Source organism: Natrix helvetica (assembly GCF_964273705.1).
Source record: "Natrix helvetica genome assembly, chromosome: 2".
NCBI lineage: Eukaryota > Metazoa > Chordata > Lepidosauria > Squamata > Natricidae > Natrix > Natrix helvetica.
In genome coordinates, this window is record NC_138552.1 from 69663252 (window position 1) to 69682426 (window position 19175).

General features: G+C 37.4%; 1 protein-coding gene across 6 annotated transcripts in view; it reads right to left on the bottom strand.

The window, feature by feature from the left end:
• The window catches only part of LOC309386548 (transducin-like enhancer protein 4), a 166065-nt gene that overhangs the window by 109274 nt on the left and 37616 nt on the right, over nt 1-19175 (bottom strand). For all 6 annotated transcript variants that reach the window (XM_081942049.1, XM_081942048.1, XM_081942052.1 and 3 more), the window contains one exon: nt 1990-2052. In XM_081942049.1, the coding sequence (XP_081798175.1) occupies nt 1990-2052 (63 nt within the window). The remainder of the gene's footprint in view (nt 1-1989; nt 2053-19175) is intronic.

Below are 19175 nucleotides of genomic sequence, written 5' to 3' on the forward strand. Positions count from 1 at the left end.
TTCATTTGTGGATATGATTTTTAAAAACCTTTTAAGAAAGAGAAGTGAGAGAATTTGACACATTTCAGCAATGAGTAGCACAATTCTAGGAAGACATTGCTTAAACGAAAGTCTGTGGTTATTGCCATTTAAAAATATGTTTCCTGTGGACACCAGATGTTTGATGGTGAAAGGAGAGAGCAGGGTGGTAGCACTGAAAAGGAGAATATTCTAATTTAGTTTCCAGTATGAATTCCTTGTTCACAGTACTGGGAACATGCCTATGTGTAGAGCAGAGGGGAGACTAATATAACCCTTCAGTTAATGTTTTCCTTCTAGAATTCAACCTAAAATATATTAGAAAATCTGATATGTGCCCTTTTCAGAGTCACGTTATCCCAATTAGGCAAGTATGTGACAGGATGTACGAAAATTGGGGGGGGGGGGGGAGAAACACAGAATCTTATATAATTAGCACCCAAGAGATTCCCAAGATGCAGAGATTTATCCTTAAATACCTGTTTAAGAAATCAATAAGATCAAGCAGTACAAGAAGGCACTTTGTATTGTTGATCATCTGCTGCAGGTGTATTTGTAATTTTAGTGGATAAATCAATAAATACTGCCCACCTCTATTTTCAAGTTTGCTCTGTTGCTTATAAGTGGAAGAAAAACTGATTGTAAATTGGGATACTACATAAAAATGGGCAGAGAGATATATCCTCTGAATTCCAAAGAGAAACATTCAAAAGCAGCAATCACCAATGTAAGTAAAGAAACTACAAATCTAGAAGAGAATGTTTAGTATTCTTAACTACTAGCATGTTTCACATTACAGACTTGACACAAACTCATTCAGGGGACTATTAGCCTTTTTACTAGAAACTCAAGCTCTATTAATTGGAAACAGATAAAAAATACTGACTCAGGATAGATATTATGAGTAAACTAAGTTCCAAGAAACGTACACCAAGAAGTTTCATTTAACATCAAAAACTGAGTATTCAGCACTCCTTGCCCGAAAAAAATACTCTTGCTTCTTTCTTCCTCCCCAAAGCAAAACTTTTTCTTGATATGAAGAATTGTGGGTGGGAGGGGAGGAGGTGAATAGAGAAGGACACACCTGTATTAATCCACTTATTGCCTAGAGCATCATATTTTCTGCCAAGAAAACTGCATAAATCACAGCTTTCTAGCAATTTTTCAATATCTCCTATTAGATACCAGCTTGACAGGCTCATATTTTTGAGCACCAATGTACTGGCATGACAGGCAAACATTTGTATAAAGTAGCCTGAACCTAACTGGCATTGCAGCAAGATGAAACACTATAGGATGCAGCTGTTTCAACTGGTTTTACAAGTCAAAATTGCCCTTCTCGTATTATGATGTTAGCAACTAAAGCAGATTTAAAGGAAAGAGAACAAAGACTATGTCTATGCAAGGAGGACAACTGTCAGTGGCTTTTTCCTATATAGCTTGATAAAGTCTTGCTTATCAGTATTACTCCACTTATTTCTTGTCAAGGGGAAAAAATAAGGCAGACGGTATGTTTTAAGATTACAACTCCTACTATCCCAAACCATTGGCATTGCTGACGAGGGCTGGTGGAAGTTGTAATCCAAAACATCTGAAGGGCACCAGGTCAACAACTCCTGTAAAAAGATTGCCTATAATTTTCTCGTCCAGCCTGCAGCTTCCAGAGCCACCCAGCTGGCTGCTGTCACAAACTGAATCCCGAGTCCTGCTTGCTTTTGCTTTGGTGCTAAGTACTCAAGGCGGAGATGCTGCTGGCACAAATAAGGTAGATCACGATTTTAAAATTGCTTCATGCGTCCACAGAATGACCAAGTTAATATTAACCCAATGGGGCGGACAAAGAGTGAAACCCACAGAAAAGGGGAATGTAAAGACTTTCAAGCTTTGTGTTGCCCCGTAGCCCTTGGCTCCTCTTTAGTTAAAGCAATTCCCTATAATTTGAGGTCAGCACACGTAAACAACCACCCTTACCTCCTGGGATAAGAACGGGATGACCTGGGCACATATGGCATTCAGCCTCTTGACAATTTCCGCCTATGGATGAGAAAGAAAAAGTAAGTGAGCAACAAGTTGCCAGCATATAATTGTGGTCACAATATAAAAAGAAAGTGCATTTAAAGTGGTGATTTAGATAAAGACAGCTCAGCTCTTTGGACTGACTCCAGATGTTATAATGGCATACTTTTCAGTTTGCACTACAGCAGCTACAGTAGCTTGCATGCTTGAGAAAAAAGAACCACCAGCGGTTTGAGGTATGTGGTATCTTCCACATTTGCAATAAAAATCCCCGTTCAGTTCAGAACGGGTGGGTAATCTGCAGTTTATGGGTCACATGCAAGCTCCTAATCCCCCAAACACCCACAGACTGTGTCATTAAATGCTGGTGGCAAAACCGCTGACTTCCAGCTGCAGAAATTTTAGTGATTTTTCACATGAGCATTTTAACCTTCAAAAGGGCTTAATAAACCCTTTTCTCCCTTTGAAACCCCTAATCAAACAAAACTGACTGAAAACACTTGATCCCATCCCTGATCATATTACTCTGTTTCCAGACACATCCTTGGAGTCTAAACAACTGGGGGGGGGGGCTGGGGGGGAGAGAAAGTGTTTCTTTTCTCTAGCAGAAAAAAACAACAACCCAGTTACCTGTTACTGGTATACAATAACAGTAGCTGAGGTTTCTCCCGATATTTACAGTTCCCATAGGAGTCTAATTCTACTTGAGTTCATACCTCTTGAAAAGTAGGAACAAGGCTAGCTTCAGGGGACTCTACTACCTCAGAATGGAAAGCTTGGCCTTACTGTTAGATCAAGAACAGAGATTCATTATCCAAATTGTGAGTTGCGCAGTTGCTCAGGCGAGATGGGCAGCTGTATAAATCAAATCAATAAATAAATGGCTAGGGCAATGATGGCGAACCTTTTTGGCACCAAGTGCCCAAACCGACACATGCTCCGGAAACCCAAAAACCAGCTAACTGGTGTGCATGTGCACACCAGACAGCTGGTCTATGGATTTCCAGCATGCGCATGTGCAACCGGACAGCTGCTCTTCGGTTTCTGGTGATCCAGTGTGCGCACGAAGACCAGCTGGCCAGCATGCATGCATGTGCCAGAAATCAGAAGAGCAGCTGGCGACAGCATGCGTGCCCGCAGAGAGAGCTCTGTGTGCCACCTCTGGCACGCGTGCAATATATTTGCCATCATGGGGCTAGGGTAAGTAACCAAAGACCCAAGGCCATCTATAAGCTCAAACCATCTATTTTCTATAGACTCCAGAATTATTCTGATCATACTTTGTGGCATAATTTCTTGCTATTTTAAAAGGGGAAAATATATTTTAAAAAATCTCTGAAAAAGAAAACTTCAGAAATTTCCAAATTCAAGCACTTTGTAATGTCATCTCACTACTGTACCATCCAGCTATATATATGTCTTCTGTGAAAATGTATACCATTTTGTATATCTCTTTTATCTAAGTAAAATTTCTCTTCGAGTCCCCTTGAAAGTGTTTCTTTTTCCTGTTATTTTCTTTCTTTATGTTAAGACACAGCTGAGAGTTTCAACTTGGTGGTATATTTTCTGCTCTGTGGAATGTATTCTAGCTAAGATTCTGCCACTATGTTTTTAAGTGACTCCAAATATTCTGAAGAGATATGACTGTGTTCACTTCGCCTTTTCAATGTTATGTTTTACAGACCCGTCATCTTCCAATTGTCTTCTCTTTTGAAGTCAAATGTATGCAGGACCTTCCTTTGCTCTTTTCTTACATATTAAATATGATGGGTATGAGACTTATTTCCACAAGATTCAAAAACATTCTGACATTCCATACTGAATCATAATATGCATCAGCTAGTTCTATGTAGCTTTTCTCAGCATCACAGACATTTCAGGTAGCAGGTAGTCCTCAACTTACCCCCATTTGCTTAGTGACCGTTCAAAGTTACAATGGCGCTGTTAAAAGTGACTTATGATCGTTTTTCACACTTATGACCACTGCAGCATTTTCTGTGGTCACACAATCAAAATTCGGATTGTGTGACTTGGCAATTGGTTCATATATTTGACACTAGCATTGTCTCAGACTCATGTGATCGCCTTTTGTGACCTTCTGACCAGCAAAGTCAATGGGGAAGTCAGATTCACTTATCAACCATGTTATTAACTTAACAACTGCAGTGATTCACTTAACAACTCTGACAAGAAAGGTCATAAAGTGGGGCAAAGTTCACTCAACAGCTTAGCTAACTTTTGGCCTCATTTATGGTCATAAGTCAAATACTACCTGTATAAAATTTTCCTTCCTTTAATATAAGTGGAACATGTCTTTACCCTACTTTTTTAATTTCCTGAAACATTTTTTCCAGCATTGGATACAATCTAACGCCTATTAATTTTCCTTTAGACTTCATTTAAGGAACTTTCCTTCTATCCTTTACGTTCTATAATGTCAGTATAATTTCTTTTCTCTTCCTAACACATCTGAGATCTCTCAGCTACACCTCTCTAGTGGAACTATGCATACAATAGGCCAATTTCACACACACACACACACACACACACACACACAAATGGTAGGAAGCTTATAACTGCCCATTGAACCTTTTTACTTCTAGGATAGCAGAGTAATATTTTTTTTCCATACCCGCATGTGTAGAATTCAAACTAGTACAACTTTTGTAAATTTGACAACTGAAAATTATAAAAATATACAATGCTTACAATGGTATTAGAAATGACATATGACAGTAAGGTACAGCCTCCCTCTCTATCTCAAAAAAAAGGATACAGATACCAAGATGGACATGTAAGTCCTACAAAGTCTTACAGAACCTATAAGAAACCAAACTTCATTGCACCACTTGATACTTGATCCAGGCATGATAGACTGAGACACTGCTCAGGCGGTATTTCTTTCTCTTCAGACTGCATTCTCTTAAAAGGCCAGACATGCAATTTGGGTGGTCTGGAGACAAAGACCTATATTTTTGGAAGGTCAGGTGTGGAGCGTAGAGCTGGCCACAGTCATTGTATGCTTTAACTGCCTCATGTTTTGATAACTGTGCTATAATGTGCTCTACTGATGAAAGTTAATTTTTGAAACTGTCCAAAAAAGTACACCTAATACAAAATATAAAGCAGGTGTTGTAATAACATTTTAAAAATAACAAAGCTAGAAGGAAAAACAAGAAAAAACGTATCTGGAAAAGATATAGTTTGAAAATATGAGGAGACGGTGATGAGGTGGTCAGGATGGGAAACAAAAACAGTAGAGGCATTGACATCACAAAGACAAAATAAGTTATGACGAAAACGCCACTGATTTCTTTGAGTCTATTTGTAGCATAAGGCAATCTGTATTGAAGACAGTGAGATGTAGTTCTAAAAATTCTGGACCGGCACTGTAGTGTCTCAGGTTCAAGTTGACCCTTTACCATAATATCCTATTGGATGATTTTGCACCAGGCGCAAGCAAAAACAAAATAAAATATTCCCTTTATTTAAATGTACAGTGGTAAAACAAAGTGTACAAATTTAACATAGAAACGAATTGGTAAAATAGTTGTATAAAAAAAGAATTCAAATGGTGGAGGGAAAATGTTCAATTTAGAAACCACAGAAGAGAAAACTAATGATTACATGCAAGAATCAGTTTTAAAATCAAAACAAACTTAGCAGAACTAAATGAGATTTAGAATAGAAAAAATGTTAGAACTCAATGAAAGTGCACAAATTCAAGACAGAAAAACAATTTGCTTAAAAGATATATCCTATATATATAAATATATCAAATCAAGTTTAAGGGCATAAGTAATCATTTTAGGAGGCAAAATAAAGAAATCATTCTAGGTAGTTGGATAAAAATAAGTGAAGAACAAAGCTTTGAGGATGGCAGAGATTATTTGGAAAAACTAAGGAAAAGTAATAAAGACTCAAATGACAGAAACAGCAAATGAAAGACAATATAGAGTTGTCATTAAGAAAAACATAAACAAAGTTCAAAGGGGTACAAGTACAAAGAATCAACCAAATGAGAAGGCTTAACAATTGCAAAAGTAACAAGAAAAGATTTTGAAAAATAAAATGGTCTATAGAAAGAACCTGAGAAAAGAAAGTAAGCCAAAATTGTACTAAAAAATGTTGATGTAGGCCAAGGGTCCCCAAACTTGGCAACTTTAAGACTTGGGGACTTCAACTCCCAGAATTCTCCAGCCAGCTTCTGGGAGTTGAAGTCCCCCAAGTCTTAAAGTTGCCAAGTTTGAAGACCTCTGATGTAGGCTGAAGACTTTTATCAAAAACATTGTGGGTGAGAACCAACTCTGAGGATGGTAAATCACTGCAGGAGCAACAATTCAGCCCATTAAGGAAATAAGCATATATAAATAGTCCTCAGGTTACAACGCCATTTGGGATTGGGATGTCACGTGACCATTTCGCTTAGTGAAAATCCCAGTTCTTGTTTGCCTTTGAAACCGCGAGATGTGCAGGTTAATCAGATAGTAGTGAGAGTCCCAGATAAGAAACACTGCAGTGTTGTGTGGGATGAGGGGCTATCCCCCAGAGATCTGGGGGACTGGTGCAGGTAGTTGGGGGTGCCAGGGAGGGCTTGTTAAGGCCACATGCAAGTGCAGAAAGGGTATAGATGATGTGGCAGGACATGAAAGGACTGAAAGAAAATACCACATTGACTTGTGGTTTTCTGGGCTGGCTCCTCCATTAACTTTACATGACAGAAACTGACAGGGAAGGTCACAAATAGCGATCATATGACCATCTGGTACTGCAACCACTGTAAATGTAAACACCCAAATTGCTATCATGTTGTCACCGAAGTGCTGTGACCAAGAGAATTTTGAGCTCTGGTCATAGATGCCTCACATTCTGGGCCATCACAAGTTCAAACAGTCATCGAATGAGTGGCTGGTAAGAGAGAACTACTATTGCACCTGACGACTTATGGCAAGAGAGGAGAATAACGGTCAGAAATAAGAAACTAATTTCAGATAATTCTAAGAATGAAAAGAGTTTTATTAGCAGATAAACGCTACTAAATCTGTTTTCTTTTCTTGCACTACCCTGTTTTCCTGTAAATAAGACCTCCCCAGATAAAAAGCCCAATTGGGCTTTTGAGCGCATGTGCTAAAATAAGTCCTCCCCTGAAAATATTGCAACACAGCAGCAGCCATTAAGTGACCATGCTCGCTGCCTCCTGCAACTCAAAAATAATAAGACCTCCCCGAAAATTTCGGGGGTCAAAAGAAAATAAGACCCTGTCTTATTTTCGGGGAAACAAGAGTATAACCATTCCAAAAAAACATCTGTTGCTACAGAGCAACAGACTCTTGGTAGAACAAAGAATCAGACTACCTTCATCTATTTAAGAGAATTGCTGTCCTTGAAAAAAGTCTTTCAGATTGGACTGAATGGGGAAGTATCCTGAAGTTCAACATGCAAGGCTGGAAACAGATACAGTATAATTCAAAATGTAAATCTCAATTGCTTTCAGCAAGATATCCAGGTATCATCTATTATATACTTGTCAAGAACTTCAGTTACTTACTAGTACAGTATTATTTTTTTAATTGATTGGAAAGGATTTCATAAGATTGCATACCAAGAAGAACAAGGGGTTGCAGCCAAAGGAGGAAATCAAAATTGCACAAGTACAAGTGCATCTGTCATCTGGGTCATGATTTTGCATGAAAGAGCATTCTGCCCCCAAAAGTAATTGCAAACTGTCCAAAAGTAGAAAACAATGCGAAAACATACCTTTACAGGTAATTCCTCATGTTATTTAAGTCAAATACAGAGGGAAGTTTACAAAGCGAAAGGGTGCCTTTTATTGTATGTGAACTATCTTAAAGAGTTTGCTCTCATTTTTAATAGACTAAATTTCAGCAATACTTTACACTCCACACAAATAACTGGTGGTTTTCTGAGAAAAATATATTAAAGGGGATGGGAATTCTGCTGAAGTAGGATGAGAGAGAGAGAGAGAGAGGTAACCAATGTCCAGCAACTCCATTTTCTTCCTTCGTGACTTTTAAAGGAATATTTACATAAGTAGACTGATTCGGTTTCATAGCCTGCTTAAGAAAATTCTAAATCTTGAATAAGCAGTCTTTATTGGCATATACAATTCATTCATTCATTCCTCATATTTATCTGGATCCTCATCTTACAAAGGTCAGCAAACAATAAGAAAAGAACCATAAACAAACAAACATGAAAACATTTCATAATAAAAAACATCATATTGTTAACAAAAGAGTAAAAGGGAGAATTTTTGATATTAAGATCAATGTAGCTATCTCAATAAATATCCAGTTAAAAAACACATGGAACTATGAAAAGTATAAAATACAGTACAAAAAGTGTAAAATGTAATGTGTAAAGTAATGAAGAATATCCTTTCCCCCTTTTTTTGAGAATTGCAGATTATTCTATTGTTTTAACAAGATAGAAAGGGTCATTTATATATTGGCATATGAAAGTGCACTATTTGGCATTTTTTAAAATCTTTTTTTTCTAGGCAATGTTTTATAAGGTGCCCTATATAAAATAATCCGACTTGTTTTTAATTAGAAGTAAGCCTCATTCCTACCATTATAACAGAGCTTATTTTCAGTAATTCCCAGTGAAATGCCTACATTTCTATTCAAAAGTTTTGCTGAGTTCAGCCAGACTTCTCAGGTAAGCTGATTGTAGCTTTGGTTTTCTATTTCTTTAAGAAAGCATTAGTTTTGTAAAAGCAAAGCTAGGACGATACCTAATGCTAAAGAGAGGGGAAAAGTGGCATCTTATGTAATTTAAGCAGTTGTGTAATATAAAAAAATCTGAGGAAAAACATATAAAAAATCAATGAGAAAGAGACATCCATATTGAGGCAATGAGTTATGACATCAGCTAAAGGTTTAATAAGATTTCAGCTATCTTGCTACAAAAATATTTTAGAAGTTGGAAATAAATCCCACCAATGATGCCCTTGCCAAAAAGAAAACTGATTGCTCAAGCCAATTTTTTATTATATGGCACCATTAAAAACATATTAAAGCCTAGCAGCATAGCTGCCTATTAGTTTAAAACTTGATAATGTATGGAATTAGTTTCTAATGCTATACATGACTTCATCTTGCATATTTTCAAAGACTAATCTTAAAAAGGGGGTATTATAATGCAAAACTAAAAGCACTGGAGAGATGGAACTTCATTATTTAAAAAAAAACCAAGGAAAGAAACATTTGAATATATATATTTGAATATATAATATTCAATGCCATATTATATATATTCCTCCTGTTTATAGAGTTGCCTGATTTTTCTCCTTAGGTCTTCTCTTCTTTAATCCTGGTTAACCCAAAAGAAATAATATTAAAATCATTACTCAATTATTCAATCTCCCCTTCAAATTGGTCTCCAGTACCTTCTTTGTCAGCCCCTTTCTCGCTCAACATTCTCCTTCATTGCTACTGCCATTTTCCCTTCCCAATTTAAAAGGACTCCAGTTCTCTGTGGCTGCCTGTGACAGCAGGGATTTAGCTGCTAAACCAAACACTTTGCACCAAACTATGCCACAACAGTGTGGCCTAGACTGACACTTTCTGACACAGAAACTGCAGTTCAAAGCGTAGAGCTAATTTGGTATAGTAGTTAGGGCACCATACTAGAAAATGGGACACCATGAATTCAAGTCCTACTGTAGCTGGGTGACCTTGAGCCAATCACTCTCTCTCAGCCCAACCCACCTCACAGGGTTGCTGTTGTGGGGGGAAATAGGAGGAAGGAGATACACACATATTCACCATCTTGAGGTATTATTTAAAAATAATAAAGGTGGGATATAAATAAATGAATAAACAAACATTAGCAACTTCAACTGCTGAAATTGCCCATGCTGGCTGTGTGGCATTCTGGGAGCTGAAGTCTACACTACTTAAAAGTTACTGAGGTTGAGAAACTGGTACTAAGTATGGAATTAGGAACCTAAACTATAAGTAATAATGGGATCTGGTAGTTTAAGAGAATCAGTGAGGTTTCTGGGTAATGATAGGACTTCTTATGGCCACTACTTTCAGATGAAAAGGCTAGAGAAAACAAAGCAATGATGTTCCCGCTGCGTAGGAAGGCATTTTATAAATATTTTAATAAGGCAATCAACTTGTGGATTCCGATGCAGTCTCCCTGCATGAATAGCATCTTTCACAATTTCTATCCAATGCTCTCTTTACAGTAGATGTAAAGAGAGTATTGTGGCCCCATTTAAACCATTTTAGTTAATCCTTTTTAGGAGTAGAAGGATTGCAAAGGAGCACCCCACTGTGTGGATTTTGACTTACAAATCTCTGGATCTAATTCTAAGAAATGTTAAGAGGGTCTGCATTTACATATGAGAATATCTTTCATCAGCGTGCATTGTTAACTGAAAAGAAAGCTTTTACCTAGGAAACCTTGGGAAAAAAAATACTTTGTATTTATAATACAATAGACTAATGGAGCTACTGTTCTGGAATTTGGCTCTAAATTGGAAGCATGCTGAGGGAAGGTCTAAAATGATGGATGGTGTAGAAAAAGCAGAGAAAGATTATTTTTTTTAAACACACATATACACACTCTCCCTTTCTCTCATAATCCAATGAATGATAGGCAATCCAGAATAGTTCAAAGGTGAAGCTTGCTGCCTGAAGTTAAAGCAATGACCTTCATTGAGATGTGCTTTAAAATGAGCTAGGTCCATGGCGAATAAGGTTACCAATTGCTGTTCTTCACCAAAACTGTAAGATGCACCAAAGGCATTTGCTTTTGAATATAAGTTTCGGGGAAAATACATTTGTCAGCATTTTTTGAGGTTTTTTTTTTTTCCTGCTGCTGATAAGTGTTTGGTGAGGCACTGTAGAAACAGAATGATGGATTCAGAGGCTTTCAGTATGATTCAACAGTATTCTTTTTTATTTTGCAGTTCTAATTTTGGACAGAACTTATTAATTACCAAAGTCCATATTTCCTACTGACAGGTGATACTCAAATCAAGAAACTACAGGCAGTTCTCGACTTAGGATCACAATTGAGCCCAACGTTTCTGTTGCTAAGCAAGACGGTGTACTGCCCCATTTTATGACTTTTTTTGCCACAGTCGTTAAGTGAATCGCTGCAATTGTTACGTGAATCATGGTTGTTAATCAAATCTGCCTTTCCTCATTGACTTTGTCAGTCAGAATCTGTCTTGGGAAGGTTACAAATGGCCTGGGGCAATTCAAATGTCATAAATACACACCAGGGGCCAAGCGTTCAAATTTTGGTCACATGACCACTGGGATGCTGCAATGGTTACAAGAGTTTTAAAAAAACGGTCATTTGTCATATTTTTCAGTGTCATTGTAACTTTAACCGGTCATTAAACAAATGGTTGTAGGTTGAGAACAACCTGTAAACGCCTCTGTGCCCTCAAGTGTTTAAAAGATAGATAATATTCATAAGAAGAAATAAGAAGGCAACTGAACAGAGTACATTTGAAAGAGAAACTGAGAGAAACTGAAGACATATAAACATTAAAATGTATAGATTTAATTGTATAAAGGCTGAAGGGGAAGTCTGTAGGAAGAGGCCTTTGTCCCAATATAAACTGTTTACAAATCAGCAAAGAATGGCAGTTTACATGACCTCAGAGTGATGTTAACTGCTCCAAATGCCTATGCATCCTGGCTCTGGGCCAACAGCCAACTGAGTGTATGTAGCCAATATGTACACGTATGTTTACAATGGCATAAAATTTTAATCCTGTGTGAAAGGAAGCCGTGGTTGATGAGCCAACCGAAGCAGGAATGTCAAGCAAATATCACAACAATTGTCTGAAGTGACCCTGATACAAGGTTCATTGCAGAGCTATTTAATTTGGGACTTCAACATCCTTGTTTTTATTTACTCAAGTAGGTTAGGCCGGAGTGCTGTAGGCCAATGTACACCTGTTGATCAAGGCCGTGGTTTATCAGCATGCAAGCTTGTGTACACAATAGAGTCCAAATGTTTTGACAGAATTCATTTCGGCATTTTTTTTTAAAAAAAAACTGCATCCAGTACTAGTAAAACAGAAAGCAATCTGTGTAACTCTCTTCTACTATGGACCTAATTTAAAAGGTCTTGCTCTAGTATATCATCTCCCCTGCCCCCCATATCCTTTCTTTCTGAAGGAGATCAAGTCATTTACTACATACTTGGGCAATTCAGACTAAAGCTACAATTTACCTCTTTATAACACTGTGCCAGTGGTTGTAGTGAATTCTGGGCCCTTTGCTCTATTCCCTTATTGTTGCTATTAGGTTATTTCTAGATCAGATCTTGTTCTCCAATTCTTACATCTGCTCGTTCTGCAATTATGCCTTTGTTTGCAGAGTCAGATATTCCAAAAGGAAGCCGAGGAACAAAATTGTTTGTCATTAATCATAATATTCTTTCCCCCTTCCGTTTCTAATACTCTACAGATTTTTTTTTTATCCCTTGATCATATGCAGCATATTGAAAAGACGTTCAATCCTGTAAAAATCAGAATATATGAACATGTTAAAGAAGTCTCGGAACAATTTCCAGCTTGAGGAAATTTAGGTCAAATATATATTAGTAGATCAAAAGAAGATGGAATATTATTTAATTAGAGTATTATTCACTAAGGGGGGAGTAATGTAAATGTGAAATAGTATCTAGACCATCTTTTATTATTTTGAAGAAAAATACATTTTTCACCCCTGTGACAATGTAGCTTAAAGAAATGATCTGGGTTTTGTTTTGTTTTTTAGAAAAAAATATTTTAAGAAAAAGGAAAGTGTATGAACAATAGCTTGTTAGGGTGTCGTTAAGGTCTCAGGAAGTCTTTGCAGACAGACTGGTTCAGGGATGGAAATTAATTTATCTACCCTGCACTGAATCTCAGGCACATGCTGTTTACAAGGAGCTCTCAGAGCAGCGAGTGATTATAGTTGACCATTATTCACTTCCTAATTGCTGATCTTGGTCTGCTGCTGTTCCTTGCATTTTATTTCCTGCTGAAGGGTGCATACAAACTAGAGAATTGTAAAGTTCAAAGAAATCAAGTGTAACTTAGGTCTAAGCTTGTGCATGACAAAAGAGCTTCCATACTTCACCATTAAGCTTGTGTAAATTGTGGAAGAGCAAAGAATACTAGCAGCACAATTAAATAGCAGACACTGCTCCTGTGGTGCTCGCTTGCTCTCTCTCTCTCTCCCCCAATTGAATCCCAAACAGCTTCTTGGTTAGCTGCCTGAAAAGATGCTTGGAGAGAAGATAGTAGAAAAGCACAAATGGACATGACTGAGCACTGGCAAGAGTTCACGTCTGAGCCTTTGGGGTAACATTAAGAGTGGCAAAACGCTCATTCTTCCCTGTGTTTACTGCATCCACAAACTCCTATATAACAGTAGATGTCCAAGGCTCTTTGAAGGGAAGATGGATGCAACTAAGCAATTAGGCAGAGTCTGCTGTGGTGAGCAAGCATCTGATGTTGCAATATGGGGTTCTTCTGGTTTATGGACCTCAAAGGAAGTAAGTGGATGGTGGAGTTGTGTAATTTGAATTGTGTCAGCTATGGATTAGAAGGCATAGTCTTGAAACCAAATATTGTCTGACTTTTTAAGTGCCTTTATTTTATTTTATTTTTTAGAAAAATAAAATGGATTCTTTTCACAACAGAAGCCATTTAAACGTTTCTGTATTGTGGCCTTGAAAATTATCTCCTCCTTTTCCCTTGTCCATCAACAGACTCATCAACAGACTTAATTTATTTCCTGATTCAGTCCATCCCCTTCCAATCCATGATCACTGTTCTCTATTGATCACTGTTCTCTGTAGATCACATGGCTCAACATAAGATTTCCAAGGTAAAGTTTGAAAAGAGTGTTGTTGGTCATTCTATATTATCATTGGCATATGTTCTTAAAAATAAAGATTTGTGCAGAAATTATTGCAATTGAAAAATCAATCTTTCTGGAGCTGGAAAAACAAACTTCATATGCAAGTAGGTCTAAGGTTTTTTGGGGGAGGTTGCTATGTTTTTTCTGCAATTTTTATTGAAGATACCAAGAAAATTAAACAGGTTTCCTTGTCCTTCCACTTATATATTTTTTAAATTATCTATGTCCTCTTTTCAACACACTTTCATTCTCTTATTTTCCCTACAACACCCCAAGGAACAATAACCCTATGAAGTTGGTTGGACTGAGAGAGAAGGGGTGGTCCAAAGTTATCCAGTTGGCTCTCATGGCTAAGGTGGGTCTAGAATTCACAGACTCCCAGTTTCTAGCTGGGTGCCTTAATCACTAGACCAAGTTAGAGAAACTTTGTTGGGATTTAGATGGTAGGAATTTGCCCTTCTGGTTCTATCAGTCTTCTTCATAGCAGTTGATATCATGAATAGTGGTATGTTTCTGGATTGTTTTTTTTTTTTAATTTTGAGTAATCAATGATCATGGGGGGAAAGGCCTTGAGGCAATCAGTAGTCCATATGGCATATTAAGCCTTCCCCCACCCCAGTTATTCAATAAGTATAGGAAGCTGCTGGGAAAGGCCAATCATCAGTTCAGGATGAGTATCATCAACATGTTGATGACATCCAGTTCTACATAATTTCCCTGAGCCAAAATCTTTAACTGGTGTCTAGAAGCTATGAGGAACTGAATGGGCTGAAACAAGCTGAAATAAACCTGATGAAGTTGCAGTTGCTGTTTGTGGGCAACAAATGGAGAAATACTATAACATTGGCCCTAGCAGTGACTCAGGATGAGGTCATGTTGCCGCCCACCCCACTCCCGAAAAAGGAGGTAATTCATGACTTGAAAGACATCCTGGATTCTTCAGCCCTGCTAATACAACAACTGGGAAACTGGAAAAGTCGGGGTGGGTGGGTGTTGACATCCAGATTTAGCCAGTCTCCAAGTTATAACTCAATCTGGGCCAGTGAACTCTGGTGATGGCAACTCACAACTGATCATCATCTAGCTGAGCTACTATATCAGCTTTCTGAGGAGGACCAAACTTGAAAACCAAAGCTATAAATACTAAAACTACATTTATTACCGTATTATAGTACCAGAATATCAATAGCACTTAGACTTATATACCGCTTCACAGTGCTTTTACAGCCCTCTCTAAGCAGTTTACAGACTCAGCATATTGCTACCAACAATCTGAGTCATTTTACCAATCTCGGGAGGATGGAAGGCTGAGTCAACCTTGAGCCTTGTGAGATTCGATCTGCCAAATTGCAGGCAGCCAGCAGTCAGCAGAAGTAGCCTGCAATGTTGCATTCTAACCACTGTGCCACAATCTTGCAAGTTTGAATGTGCCTCCCCCTTCCCTGCCTTTGTCCTAAAGAGAACTAGAGAGCCAAGTCTCAAACATTTCTCAAATTACATTCCTGCTTTGAATACAGATTTCTTGACCATTGTCTTGGCTGCCTCTCTCCCCCACCCTCTTCCTCAAGGTTATTCACACCATCCACTACATACCCTAATACACACTACATGTGGCTGACCTTTGGAAACAAGTCAGAAACTTCAGCTGATACAAAATAATGTGGCTATACTGCTGATGGAACAACACTTAGTGTAAAAGAACATTAATTTTAAAGTTGTTGAATTGATGTAATCTTGATCTTGGGGAGGAGTAGGTGAATTATTAACGGTAGTGGGTACTTCCAGAAGAAATTACACAGTCCCGAGAAAGAGGGTAGTATTGTTGTTCATTGTTCAGGGCCCATTAGAACTGCAATGCCCTATAATTATTTCCAAATAAATATAGAAAATCTTCAGATGCACAGAAATCAAATTTAAGTAGAGCAATATATCTTATTTAAATTACAAATCTTTTTTTATAGTGCTAACTTGAGGATGAAAATCTTGAAAAATGAAAACTTTTTCTAAAAATAACTACCTGAAGGCTCAAGAACTTGCTGAAATTGGAATGTTCCCAAGCTCCAGTGAAGCTGCTCATAGTGCCTTGGGTGAAAAAGAATGTAATGTCCTTAAGCATATTTTATGTATAAATAATTATGAATTACGTTCTGCTTGATGAAAAAGCAAGAGTTACAAAAATCATTGATTTAGTTGTAATAACAATAATACTATTCTCAAACTATCATTTCCAGCATGGTTTGAGGTTAAACATCAGTTTTTAAAATAACTGATAAGACAACAAATCTATAATCTATATATATAAAAGCGAAATGCCACTCATGCAACATCACAAAATCTCCAGAACTGTAAAACCTACAAACTTGAAATTTGGCATGTATGTTCCTCTTGGCTTCTAGGTGCTTGATAAGAAAGGATTTTTCGAAATGAACATCAGATCATTAGTATTTCTTATATTATTATTAACAGGCCAATTGTAACTACTCATTCATTTTCAAGTTGTACTTGTCAGTTTAGCAAGTGCAATCACATAGTTTTGTAGCGCATGGGTATCCAGCTAGTAGGCCAACTAAAACAAAGATTTCAATCATGTTATTTATTTATTTGACTTATGAGCCTGTCTATCTTGTAAATTTTAACTCTGGAAGGATAAAAACATGTTGAAACAATATTAGCAAAGAGTAAAAATTTACAATGGTCACCGAGGATAATCCCCAACAAAACAATTAACAAAACCTCTCAACAGGCCATCTAACCTTCTGACTCCCAAGCCCTGCAGCATATCCAGATGTTCAACATTTTACTACATGCCAGCGGGGTTGGGGACAAACTGATCTCCTGGTCTATGGTGTTCCAACAGGCAGGCACTGTAACACAAAAGGCACTTCCAAGGTCCCATAAGATGATATTTGTTTAACTGAAGGGATCTGGAGTATGCACCATTTGTTGAACCTAGAAACTGGGTAGAAACTATCAGGGAGAAATGATCCCACAGATAACCCATCTCCATGCCATGAAGAGTTTTACAGGATTGGCATCTTTAATTGCATCCAGAAGCAAATTAGGAGCCAGTGAAGCCCATGAAACACTGATGTGCATTAGACATGCCACAACTTCCTACATCACTGCATTCTGGACCAGCTACAATCTTTAAATGGTCTTACAACAGCAATCCTATACAGCGCATTATAGGAGATATCTAAGATAAGAGTGACCATAAGCAGCAGTCTTACTCTTGGTCCTCAATCCTCCTTGAAAAACACTATTATTTCTTTTGACTTAAAAAGAACAGCATGAAAGCATGTAAGCTGACACTAAGAAAGAAAAGATTTAAGAAAATAGTACTTAATCTAGTATGTAGATTGAGCTCCTAAAATATTTACATCCACTAAATCTCATCTTCTACTCCAATTGTAATAAAACCTTAAGGAGGGAGGGGCAACAAAAAAAATTAAAAATAAATAAATTCAATAAATAAAATGAGATATCATTAAATTATTATTACGCAATAAGTGATTAGGAAGAATTTTCTTTGGATGATAGTTTTGAAGTGGTACAAACATCTGCCCCATGAACAAAATTCAGTGTTGTACTAACTAGAATATTTTAAGAAGCGGTCTGTTTCCCCACGAAATTCAAAGAATATATGGTGGAAGTGTGTGTGTGTGTGTGTTTGTGTTTGTGTTTGTTTGTGTGTTTGTGTGTCTTTCAACTAGTACAACCTTCTTTGATTTCCTATATAAAACATAAATCTTGCAAAGAGCCAGAACATAGTATAAATATCATTCCATTTTTGAAAATAAAATTCTCTGTATCTAGACAACTTAACACCCATTAGTAAATCTACTTAAAGAGATAGAGTTTTCACATCACTAGCCAGCAACCTGCCTGCAAAAAGAAAACAAACATAAGTATAAGATAAAAAAACAATTGGAAAATCAGGTGAAGAGAACAAATGGAAAGAACAGTTGGAATGAAGTGAAAGTGTCAACAAGACAAATGCAATGATAGTACCAACTAGGAGGTGAAATAAAAAGTAAAGTATTTCACCAGAACATACACTGGAAATGTGTCAGGGGAGGGAAAAGCTGCTCTTGCCTGCCCTGTGCAATTACACTTAGTCATCACTGCCACATTTTGCATAGTAGAACACCATGTAATTTAAGAGCAACAACTAAGAAGGATCTTAAACAGGGGTGTCCAACCTTGGCATCTTTATGACTTGTGGACTTCAACTCCCAGAATTCCCCAGCTAGCCATGGGGCAATTTCATACTGGCTGGGGAATTCTGGGAGTTGAAGTCCACAAATCTTAAAGTTGTCAAGGTTAGATACCCCAATGTAAAACATTCGAAGAGCTACATATGCAACTTCTAGTGATGAGGTGTGCACTTTTGCTATTCCTGTTTTTCTGATGGATGAAAGCAAACAATAAAAGATCTAAAGAATGCTAGAAAATGAAGTGAGAACCAAGGTTTATTTTAATGTTCTCATGATTAAACAGCGATTAAACAGAACAGTTGACTCATTGTTTTTACAAGACTTGGGGCTGGCCACCCAGAAGGTCTATCTAAATCTTTTCCTCAAAGCCAGATATTTATCTTAACCATCAAATAAACATCTATGGCAAATAATTGGGTTGTTTGAGGTATTCCTCCACAGCTTGCTATAACCTGCCACCTGTTAAACCAGATAATTGTAAGAGGAGATTTGGACAAAAGAAGAATTCAAGATATCTCTCCCTTACTGCGAAGAAGAAATCATACTCTAAGAGGACACACACAGAGACACCTGAAATTAAAACACCCGGATACTGTATTATAAGTGCCCTATAAAAAAAAAATGACAGTGGGATTACATAACATTCCATGCATGAGAAAAACCATTTGTTCTATCTGCAGAACCTTACAAAGATATTATTAGTGGTAGAATGATTATTCTGGTCACTGGGCTTCTTAAAACTTTTCTTCAGTCCTTTCTTTTTATACAGAGGGTTCTCAACTTAAAACCATTCATTTATTCACCGTTTGAAATTATGACAGCGCTGAAAGCAACTTATGACTGATTTTCACATATATGACTATCACTACTTCCCCATAGTGGCATGGATCAAAATGTGGGCACTTGGCAGCCAGCATATATTTACTATGATTGTGGTACCCCGGAGTCATGAAATTGCCATTTGCAAGAGGTGGCTTCTGTCAAGCTAAGTCAATCAAGGAAACTGGATTCGCTTACG